The 12,044-nt window shown below is 40.7% G+C and overlaps 1 protein-coding gene across 4 annotated transcripts in view; it reads right to left on the reverse strand.

The window, feature by feature from the left end:
- Positions 1–981: 981 nt before the first annotated feature.
- SHROOM3 (shroom family member 3) overlaps positions 982–12,044 on the reverse strand; it is a 461,578-nt gene continuing 450,515 nt past the window's right edge. For 3 of the 4 annotated variants that reach the window (XM_073637100.1, XM_073637101.1, XM_073637102.1), the window contains 2 exons: positions 4,096–4,368; positions 1,034–2,180 (listed from right to left, as the gene is read on the reverse strand). In XM_073637100.1, coding sequence (XP_073493201.1) covers positions 1,848–2,180; positions 4,096–4,368 — 606 coding nt within the window. In that variant the 3' untranslated portion in view covers positions 1,034–1,847. Of the gene's footprint in view, positions 2,181–4,095; positions 4,369–12,044 lie in introns of all 4 variants that reach the window. The other variant, XM_073637099.1, reaches the window with a different exon arrangement.

A 12,044-nucleotide genomic window follows, 5' to 3' on the forward strand; every position in this document is an offset into this window, starting at 1 on the left:
TCGATCTTGGTCTCATCAGACCATAAAACCTTGAACCAGTCTGTCTCAGAGTCCTCCAAGTGATCATGAGCAAACTGTAGACGAGCCTTGACATGACGCTTTGAAAGTAAAGGTACCTTACGGGCTCGTCTGGAACGGAGACCATTGCGGTGGAGTACGTTACTTATGGTATTGACTGAAACCAATGTCCCCACTGCCATGAGATCTTCCCGGAGCTCCTTCCTTGTTGTCCTTGGGTTAGCCTTGACTCTTCGGACAAGCCTGGCCTCGGCACAGGAGGACACTTTCAAAGGCTGTCCTGGCCGTGGAAGGCTAACAGTAGTTCCATAAGCCTTCCACTTACGGATGATGCTCCCAACAGTGGAGACAGGTAGGCCCAACTCCTTGGAAAGGGTTTTGTACCCCTTGCCAGCCTTGTGACCCTCCACGATCTTGTCTCTGATGGCCTTGGAATGCTCCTTTGTCTTTCCCATGCTGACCATGTCTGAGTGCTGTTCACAAGTTTGGGGAGGGTCTTAAATAGTCAGAAAAGGCTGGCAAAAGAGATCTTTAATCCACACATGTGAAGCTCATTATTCTTGGTGCCTGAACTACTTCTTAATACTTTAGGGGTACCAAACAGAATTCTTGTGGTTTGAGGGGTTGAATAATAAATGACACTCTGAATTAACTTTTAACGTTTTAAAAAAAAAAAAAAAAAAATTTGCTGCAGTGCATTTCCCACTTCCAGGCTGATCTACAGTACAAATGTCACAATGCCAAGTTAATTCCGCATGTGTCAACCAGCTAAATCTGCAGGGGGTTGAATACTACTTGTAGGCACTGTAGATATGTAAGTTCAGTAATGAGTTAGTGTCTCACTTTACTTCTATTTAAAAATAATGCAGAAACGCACAAAGAAAAAAAAAATCCGGAAAATAAATTACAAAGAACATTTTATTGTCCAGAGGTGTATTTTGATCCTTGAAATCAGTCATATATGGTGAAGTTTTTGTGCCTGTGCATAGAAAACAAGAGCAAATCAACACTGTGGACAACACGGAAGTGACATACATTATGTCTTTGCTGGGCAAAGTGCTTCATTCAGAAGGACATGTCTTACATAAGCAGAGCATTAACCCTTTAAGTGCCAGCAGACAATGTATTTTAGGCACTTCATAATACAGTAGGCCTGGCACATAGTTGTACCAATATAAAAACATGGCCGTACAGGCTCCTCATTGGCACACTCTTCGCAGAAGTTTGACTATAGTTACTGTGATGTTTTGGCCAGATTTTTCTTTTCAAATTTGTATCTAAAATGGCAATTTTGACAATCTTAAACAAGTCACTTGATGTAAACTCCAAAAACAAAATCAATATAATATGTCATCTTACTTGTGACATCAGATTTAGTTACATTTCTTTACAAAATACAAAAAAGGAATTTTCTACAGAAGAATACAGGTTAGCATATATACAAAACTTACATCATTCACTTACAAAAATGAATTTTATAAATAGCAATAATTTCAAGGCAGAATCATTAAGGCGTTTGTCAGATGTTGTGGCAAAACCATAAGTTAGGAGTCATGTATTGTCTTCTTGTTCCATCCATTAGTCGCTTAGGGAGATTCATTATTCCCAGGAATACTTATCACTTGTATTACAAGGATGAGGCACTGACAGAAAGTACAAGTGTGGCATGTCCTTCATCACGATATTGATATCTATACCAAATGCTGTCTTACTTTGTTTTACTGTCATAAAGAGTTTTTAAGTTGTGTCAATGGCTTGACTGTAACACCGTAGAAATTTCACTAATACCTTACCCTACTGGAGTCTTCTGACTGATTTTTAAAGTACCATTAAAGAGAGGTGATCATTGGTGGAAGCATTTTTGCATTTCCCAAAGATGATGAAGGCACTTTTCTATTCACCATGAAATCTCTAGGTAAACTTTCTAGCAGGCAACTAAGTTGCTCATGACTAAGTTTAATCTTGTCATCCAACTCCCTCTGTTCAATAAGAAGGGCTGATTTAATTTTCACAAATTGCTGGTAGTCTTGAAATTGTTCTCCGGTGAGGTAGTTTCCCAAGATGTCTGCCACCAGTTTCTCACGACGATCCAAGTTCTCCTTAAGTTCTCGAGCATCTTCAAGTTGTCCACTAAGTTGCTTTTTCTTTTCCTTACAGGTATTCTGCAATTAGTTTCAATAATTGTATTAGTATTGCTGAAAGTTCAACATGAAATCTATCATCTGATATTAAATCTATAGTGTCTATGAAGTTATTAATGCCTTGCTAAAAGAAGATGGCTGACTATGAATAAAGATCACATGTTCACTTGTGTCCTTAAATCAATTGCTTAGGCAAGGTTTACTTATCCATTTTCTGTAATTTTGTGTTATCAACTTTATTTTTTAAGCATTATTAATAGCTTAGCTGTAGCTTGGCTCTAATAGTGTCAGTGGCTATGACAGGCCTTAAACTGCACAGCTGCTCCTTCAGATTGGATGCTGCTTAAAGAGGTGTTTCACCACTATGATAGGTCATCAATATCAGATTGGTGGAGGTCCAAAACCCAACACCCACAGATCAGCTGTTACAGCTTGGGCAACCTGGTGTAAAGAGTGAACAGACCTAACAGCACAGCTTTGTACACTGTTTGGTGACCACTCTCGGGTACTGCAAATCAGCTCCTATTAAACAGTAGCTGAGCTTCCGTTCTTGGAAGCAGCCACAACTCAGTGAACCGAGCTGTTCAGTATTCACATTTGGATGTTGCCTGAGTTGATAATAGTGTATCGATGGTGGTATTGGACCCCTACTGATCTGATATTGATGATCTAGTGTGACATGCAGAAGTAGTGCTGTTGCAGAGTGTGACAGTCACAAGTAGTGCTGTTGCTTTAAAGGCATTCAGCAACTATTAGAAGTAACACAAGTACATGAGACAGGAAGAGTGCTCCAGAAGCATTCAGCAACTAGAGGGGTTAACACAGTCACAGGAGACAGGGAGGGTTTTAGCAGAGCCCCAGGGGGATTGTGGGAAAGTTGTTTACTCTCTGGCTGGAGGCGAAGAGAAAGGTGGTGTGTGTGTTCTGTATCTCACAGAAGCGCCCCTGCAAGTGAAAAAGATTCAAGTCAGGAGTGAAGCTAAGCATAGGTCAGGTAGAGTTCCTGAACTAGCAGTGAAGAGTATTGTCAAGCAGAAAGATAAGGACTGTAAGAAATGGTGTCACAGGGATCATCTCCCTCAGCAAACCCTCCTCCATCCTTCATCTCACTGTGCTGTAAAGAATGCTGTGTTCATTAATGTGCCTTTGCATTAGAACGGTGCTGTCCTGTACTACTGGGAAAACTGTGAACTGCTGTGCTGCAAAGGAAACTGTACTGTTTGTCACTGGAGCCTGTTGCTGATAAGACTTAACTTGCACTGACTCTGCGGCTTCTTATTAAATGCTACTGTTCTACCGTTTATGAGGACTCTTGTCAAGTGTGTCTGGTCAGCAAGTGAAACAACCTACGTGTCTGTGCCAGAGGGTCAATACCCCTGAGTACCTGAGAGAAGCTGCAGCACATGGTCTATGGTCGCCCTGAGTAACGGTTCCCCCAGGATTCCAAAGAATTCATGTAACCTGTCTCGCCCCTATCTGAACTTAGCGGCGTGCATGTAACACTATCTTAAGGATAAGTCATCAATATCATTAGCCCAGACAACCCCTTTAAGGGGTTACGGTTAATAATAATACAATATACAATATCCTCCCATGTTCTCTCTAGTGACTGAAACCAACCAACATCTATTACAGAGCAGAGTCAAAATAATGCAAAATATTGGACAAACTTAAAACCAAAAGGCTGGACGTTCCCTCATAAGAGTAGCTAGTGCATAAAACCCAATTAGATCAAAGACTGAATAATTATATGCTACTTACAAATGAATGCTATATTAATAAAATTAAATACTGGAGAGCTACTTCAAGTCATAATACTGTTTATTACAGCCACCATAAAGAGAGATGAGAGATTCCTTGGCAGCTTGACGTCTAACAAATAGATTCAATCTCTAGCCGGTCACTAAAATAAGATAATGTATAATATAATGATTACCCGTTCTTCAGCACTGGTATTTTCTCCAAATGTGCTGAGTACGTTTTCCACCTTGGCCAGACGTCCTGAGAGAGACAGCAGAAGATTGACCACTTTGTCCAGATCTCCAATGAACATCTTATACTTGTCAAACTCATTGGGTTTGCAGAGTTTCTCTATCAGGACTTCCATCTCTTCTCCTAGGCTGTTGTTGAGCTTTACATCAACTAGAAGACTTTCTTTGGCATGCTTCAAATTCTCAAGTTTATAATTAATGCTAGCAATTAGTTTAGCCTGTGAATAAAAGAAAAATATTTCACATATCAAGATGCTTTCCATGACTTACAAAGCTACAAGAAATATTCAATGCCTGATGAGAAAATCAACAGATATGAAAGTGAATTAATTTTTGTTGCCAGTTGGGCAAAATTTAATGAAATGGTGAAAGTGGCACAATACAGATCTCCACAGGCATGTTGCACACATTTATTTTTCTTACATCACTTCATATCTGCAATACATATACATCAATGCTTTGCAAGAAGAAATGGTGCACACAATTATATGTTTATGCTTCAGCTTTTCATCCTTAAAGGGAATCTGTCACCAGGTTATTGCTGTCTAATCTGACAGCAGTTTAATGTAGTGGCAGAGACCTTGATTCCAGCGATGTGTCACTTATTGGGCTGCTTGAGCAGTTTTTATAAAATCATTGTTTTATCAGCAGGAGATTATCACTAGAGGACTAGTAAACCCGCTGCAAGGTAGTCCAACCCCACCTAAATTACTGATTGGTAGTTTTCTGCCTATGCACAGTGTACACAGAAAGAAAGCTGACAATCACTAGTGTGGGCGGGGTTATACAGAGCTCAGAATTCAGAGAACTGGTAGATCTGCAGCAGATAAAACAGTTTTTAATCAAAACTGCAGCAACCAGTAAAGAAGTGATACATCACTGGAATCAGGGTCTCTGACCCTACATCTTGCTGTTCTCAGATGGGGTAGCAAAAATCTGGTGACAGATTCCCTTTAACCCCTTTCCAACCTCGTCAGTGATAGTACGTAGCTGTGCCCTGGGACTTATGGACCAGCTACGTATTATTAGGCACGCTGCGATCGAGCCCACACACAAGCGGTGCGATCGCCGCCGGGTGTCAGCTGATTGTCACAGCTGACACCCGGTGCTATGTGCAGGGAGCGGTCCTGCACCGCTCCTGGCACATTAACCTCCCAATGCTGCGATCGAAGTCGATCGCAGCATTGCGGTGGCAAGGGAGGAAGGTGATCGCTATACTCACCTCACCTGCCGGCGTCCACCGATGTTTGCGGCGGCTTCCGGATGTTGCCATGACGACCCGATGTCGTAATGACAACATCCGGGTCACCAGGAGACAGGACGTTACTTTGGTCATGCGCAGTGCACGACCAAAGTAATGTCTCCCCTGTGTGCAGCGCTGACAGGCTGCAAAAAGTGAAAGTCCCATAGTGGAACAATGTGTAAAAGTAAAAAAAAAGTAGAAAAGTGAAAAAAAAAATTAAAAAAATAATCCCCAAAAAATAAAAATATATTGTACCCATAATATTTATTTATTATGAAAAATAAAATAAACCAATAAAAGTACACATATTTGGTATCGCCGCGTCCGGAACGACCTGACCTATAAAACTGCCCCACAAGTTAAGCCCTTTAGTGAACATGGTAAAAAATAAAAATAAAAAACGAAGCAAAAAACAATGCTTTATCATCATACCGCCAAACAAAAAATGGAATAACACGCGATCAAAAAGACGAATGTAAATAAAAATTGTACTACTGAAAACGTCATCTTGTCCCGCAAAAAACAAGCCGCCACACAGCTCTATTATCCGAAAAATAAAAAAGTTATAGCTCTCAGAATAAAGCGATACAAAAAATAATTTTTTCTAGAAAATCGTTTTTATTGTGTAAAAGCGCCAAAACATAAAAAAAGATATAAATGTGGTACCGCTGTAAACGTACTGACCAGAAGAATAACGCTACATTATCTATTTTACCACACGCGGAACGGCATGAAAAAAAAACCTCAAAAACAATTCCTGAATTGTTGGTTTTTGTTTATTCTGCCTCCAAAAAATCAGAATAGAAAGCGATCAAAAAATGTCACATGCCCGAAAATGGTACCAATAAAAACGTCAACTTGTCCTGAAAAAAAAACAAGCCGTCACATGACTGTTGGCCGAAATATTGAAAAATTATAGCTCTCAAAATATGGCGAATCTGGTATCGGTGTAGTCGCACCGACCCGAAGAATAAAGTCGTCTAATCACTTATACCGCACGAGGAAAGGCGTAAAAAATAAACTCTAGGGTTAGGGTTAGGGTTGTGCTAGGGTTAGGGTTGAGTTAAGGTTGGGCTAGGGTTAGGGTTGGGCTAGGATTAGGGTTGGGGTTGGGGTTAGGGTTGGGCTAGGGTTAGGGTTGGGGTTAGGGTTGGGGTTAGGATTGGGGCTAGGGTTGGGGTTGGGGTTAGGGTTGTATTAGAGTTGGGGTTGGGGTTGGGATTTTTTCAAAAGTAAAGAAAAAAAAATAATGACAATATGGCGACCAGTGTTGAGTGCAAGTGCTCACTACTTGAGCTTGCATCGGGTGCTCAGGTATGCACTGAGTATCGCAGGTGTTCGAGTGACATGCTCGAGTCTCTGCCCCATATGCTTCGCGGCCAAAAAAAACGTTGCTGGGATCGCCAGCCATGCACAAGCAATCCCCGTATGGTTTTTTTTTGGGTGTTAACAACCGTGAAACATGCGGGGCAAGGACTCGAGCATGTCACTCGAGCACCCGCGATACTTGGTGCATACCCGAGTACTCGATGCAAACTCAAGCAGCGAGCACTTGCGCTCAAGACTAATGACAACTTATTCAATATGATGACCTAATGTTATCAAATTCTGTGTCGTACCTCTGGGTTCAAAATGTACACTATACCCCTTGATAAAATCCTTGAGGGGTCTAGTTTCCAAAATGGAGTCAATTGTGGGGGTTTCCACTAATTCGGCACATTAGGGGCTCCTGAAATGCGACATGGCGTCCGCTCTTGATTCCAGACAATTTTGTGCTCAAAAAGTCACATAGTGCTCCTTCCCTTCTGAACCCTGACGTGCGCCCAAACAGTGTATTTTGCCCACATATGGGGTATTGGCTTACTCAGGAGAAATTGCACAACAGTTTTTAGGTTCCATTTTCTCCTCTTACCCTTGTGAAACTAAAAAATGTGGGGCAAAAATATCATATTTGTGGAAAACGTTAGATTTTTTTATTCTCACGGCTTCATGTTCTCAACTTCTGTTAAGCACCTGGGGGTTAAGGGTGCTCATCACACATCTAGATAAGTTCCCTCAGGGGTCTAGTTTCCAAAATGGTGTCACTTGTGGGGGTTTTCCACTGTTTAGGCACATCAGGGGCACATCCGCTAATTATTCAAGCAAATTTTACATTCAAAAAGTCAAATGGCGCTCCTTCCCTTCCGAACCCGGCTGTACGCCCAAGCAGTGGTTTTCCCCCACATATGGGGTATCGGCTTACTCAGGAGAGATTGCACAACAAGTTGCATGGTGCAATTTATGCTGTTACCCTTATGAAAATGCAAATCTGGGGGCTGAAAAACATTTTGTGGGAAAAATGTGAAAATTTTATTTTCACAGCTCCATGTTATAAACTTCTGTGAAGCACCTGAGGGTTCAAGGTGCTCACCATACATCTAGATAAGTTCCCTGAAGGGTCTAGTTTCCAAAATGGTGTCAGGGGCTCTCCAAACGCAACATGGCGTCCGCTAATTATTCAAGCAAATTTTACATTCAAAAAGTCAAATGGCGCTCCTTCCCTTCTGAGCCCTGCTGTGCGCCCAAACAGTGTTTTTCCCCACGTATAGGGTATCTGCGTGCTCAGGGGAAATTGCACAACAAATTTTGGGGTCAATTTTTTCCTGTTACCCTTGAAAAAATAAAAAAATTGGGGCCTAAAATAACATTTTTGTGAAAATAGTTAAATGTTCATTTTTTTCTTCCCCATTCCAAAAATTCCTGTGAAGCACGTGAAGGGTTAATATACTTCTTGAATGTTGTTTTGAGCACCTTGAGGGGTGCAGTTTTTAGAATGGTGTCACTTTTGGGTATTTTCTGTCATAAAGGCCCCTCAAAGTCACTTCAAATGTGATGTGGTCCCTAAAAATATGGTTTTGTAAATTTTGTTGGAAAAATGAGAAATCGCTGATCAACTTTTAACCCTTATAGCGCACTAATAAAAAAAATGTTGGATCCAAAATTGTGTTGATATAAAGTAGACATGTGAGAAATGTTATTTATTAACTATTTTGTGTGACATATCTCTCTGATTTAACAGAATAAAAATAAAAATTTTGAAAATTGTGAAATTTTCTAAATTTTCGCCAAATTTCCAATTTTTTCACAAATAAACGCAAGTGATATCGAAGAAATTTTACCACTATCATGAATTACAATATGTCACAAAAAAACAATCTCAGAATCAGCGGGATCCGTTGAAGCGTTTCAGACTAATTACCTCATAAAGTGACAGTGGTGAGAATTGTAAAAATTGGCCTGGTCATTAACGTGCAAACCACCCTTGGGGGTAAAGGGGTTAAGGATGCAGATATATTGGGCCTTGAGGACACTACTATCTTATTAGTTAGTCATTGCATTTTGGAAGAATGTACAAGCTTCATGACAGAAAAAAAAACGTATGGCTCTCAGAATATGGCGACACATTTTTTTCTCAAGCAGCATATTAATTGTACAAAAGTAATAAAACATAAATCAAAATTTGTATATTTGGTATCAACGTAATCGTACATGCAAGTGTATGGTGCGGACTCAGTTTCGACACCTGCCTCTAACAGCAGATCACTCCTGTTTAACCATTTACATACCACTGTTCATCTACAACAGCAGCATTTAAATGGTTGCAACCGGCATTCTTGCTTATTTGGATGACACCACGAGATGCAGATGTATTATCATTTGTTACCATGGCAGGCAAGTTCCTGCTGACAGCTCCGTTTGGTGCCACTCTTGTACTTCCATAATGCCCAGCTCGTGGTTGGGCTTCAGAAGAGATAGTATTTTTTGCTATGTTTTATAATACTAGAAGTACTGCAATATATAATTTGTTTTAAGTCTTTAAGTAGGATTAAAAAAAAATAAAGTAAGTAAAGTTTTTAAATATATTAAAAAATGTAAAAGTTTGAATAACCCACCTTCTCCTAATGTAATATTAAAGAAATAAAAAAAATCAACATATATGGTATCACCACATACAGTACAGACCAAAAGTTTGGACACACCTTCTCATGATTTTTCTGTATTTTCATGACTTTGAAAATTGTACATTCACACTAAAGGCATCAAAACTATGAATTAACACATGTGGAATTATATACTTAACAAAAAAGTGTGAAACAACTGAAAATATGTCTTATATTCTAGGTTCTTCAATGTAGCCACCTTTTGCTTTGCTGACGGCTTTGCACACTCTTGGCATTCTCTTGATGAGCTTCAAGAGGTAGTCACCGGAAATGGTTTTCACTTCACAGGTGTGCCCTGTCAGGTTTAATAAGTGAGATTTCTTGCCTTATAAATGGGCTTGGGACCATCAGTTGTGTTGTGCAGAAGTCAGGTGGATACACAGCTGATAGTCCTACTGAATAGACTGTTAGAATTTGTATTATGGCAAGAAAAAAGCAGCTAAGTAAAGAAAAACGAGTGGCCATCATTACTTTAAGAAATGAAGGTCAGTCAGTCTGAAAAATTGGGCAAACTTTGAAAGTGTCCCCAAGTGCAGTTGCAAAAACCATGAAGCGCTACAAAGAAACTGGCTCACATGAGGACCGCCCCAGGAAAGGAAGACCAAGAGTCACCTCTGCTTCTGAGGATAAGTTTATCCAAGTCACCAGCCTCAGAAATCGCAGGTTAACAGCAGCTCAGATTAGAGACCAGGTCAATGCCACACAGAGTTCTAGCAGCAGACACATCTCTACAACAACTGTTAAGAGGAGACTTTGTGCAGCAGGCCTTCATGGTAAAATAGCTGCTAGGAAACCACTGCTAAGGACAGGCAACAAGCAGAAGAGACTTATTTGGGCTAAAGAACACAAGGAATGGACATTAGACCAGTGGAAATCTGTGCTTTGGTCTGATGAGTCCAAATTTGAGATCTTTGGTTTCAACCACCGTGTCTTTGTGCGTGCGACGCAGAAAAGGTGAACGGATGGACTCTACATGCCTGGTTCCCACCGTGAAGCATGGAGGAGGTGTGATGGTGTGGGGGTGCTTTGCTGGTGACACTGTTGAGGATTTATTCAAAATTGAAGGCATACTGAACCAGCATGGCTATCACAGCATCTTGCAGTGGCATGCTATTCCATCCGGTTTGCGTTTAGTTGGACCATCATTTATTTTTCAACAGGACAATGACCCCAAACACACCTCCAGGCTGTGTAAGGGCTATTTGATCAAGAAGGAGAGTGATGGGGTGCTACGCCAGATGACCTGGCCTCCACAGTCACCAGACCTGAACCCAATCGAGATGGTTTGGGGTGAGCTGGACCGCAAAGAGTGAAGGCAAAAGGGCCAACAAGTGCTAAGCATCTCTGGGAACTCCTTCAAGATTGTTGGAAGACCATTTCCGGTGACTACCTCTTGAAGCTCATCAAGAGAATGCCAAGAGTATGCAAAGCAGTCAGCAAAGCAAAAGGTGGCTACTTTGAAGAACCTAGAATATAAGACATATATTTTCAGTTGTTTCACACTTTTTTGTTAAGTATATAATTCCACATGTGTTAATTCATAGTTTTGATGTCTTCAATGTGAATGTACAATTTTCATAGTCATAAAAATACAGAAAAATCTTTAAATGAGAAGGTGTGTCCAAACTTTTGGTCTGTACTGTATGTAAAGATGCAGATCTATGAAATGTAAAATTAATTTAAGGGAACCTGTCAGAAACTTCCCCCCACCAAACCATTAATATGCCTGGGCAGTCCTTTAAAAGATAAGCCAATCAATCCCCTTATGACCCCAAAGTGCTACTTAAGCAGCAAGAGAAAATGTGTTGCGAAGTTCAGGCTGGAAGTGCATTGGGGCGTGACAATGCACTTACAGCTCCTCAGCTTCTGCTGTATTGCTAAACCAGCAGCAACCTCCCCTGGCTGATTGACCTGTAAATCAGCCAGGAGAGGGTGCTGCTAGTTTAGGTTCCAGACATATGGACCTTTTTATTTAGTGCTAATTGTTATAGTCTTTACCACGGGGTTCACAGGATTCCCTGGAAACGTGTCTTTAGGGTGCTCTGCATAATTACCCTATAACCAACGCCTCCTTAGTAAAGACCATAATAATTAGCACTAAATAAAAAGACCCAGATCTCTGGAACTGTATGGCTGATTTAAAAAAAAAAGCTAAAACTGTAATACTCAGGACAGCAGCAAGAATAAAGAGTTAAAGGGAACCTGTCACTTCCTAGCTACCCTCTACACTGACCCCTTAGCATTGTTAGTGATGCAATGTGCATCACTAGCAAGCTTTTTTCATTAAAATTGGTGCAGCTATAATGATTTTATAATCTTTAATATACTTAGATCCTATCTGCTTATTCAGTAATAGGGGCGTGCTTGTCATATTCAGTCATGGGCGGGCGCAGCATTCACTCACTGCTGACGCCGCCTATGCATTTGAATCCTGCTCCCGGCAAGCGCGGATATTGTGGGACGCATGCAAACTTGTATATGTCCGGCCGCCTGTGCCTTGAGGCTGTGTGATTACCAGCTTCACTGCGCACCCGCGGGTAACATAGAGCGCTACTTATTTTGTAACTAAGGAATAGTGATGATCAATCACGGCGATTATTATATGGCATCTTAATAGGGAATTTCTTAGTATGATCCTTGTTCTTGGTCTGAAAATAAAATCCGCATTATA

Source organism: Phyllobates terribilis, unplaced genomic scaffold (assembly GCF_046119375.1).
Source record: "Phyllobates terribilis strain yellow unplaced genomic scaffold, ASM4611937v1 Scaffold_1__5_contigs__length_1240528914, whole genome shotgun sequence".
NCBI classification, from domain to species: Eukaryota; Metazoa; Chordata; class Amphibia; order Anura; family Dendrobatidae; genus Phyllobates; species Phyllobates terribilis.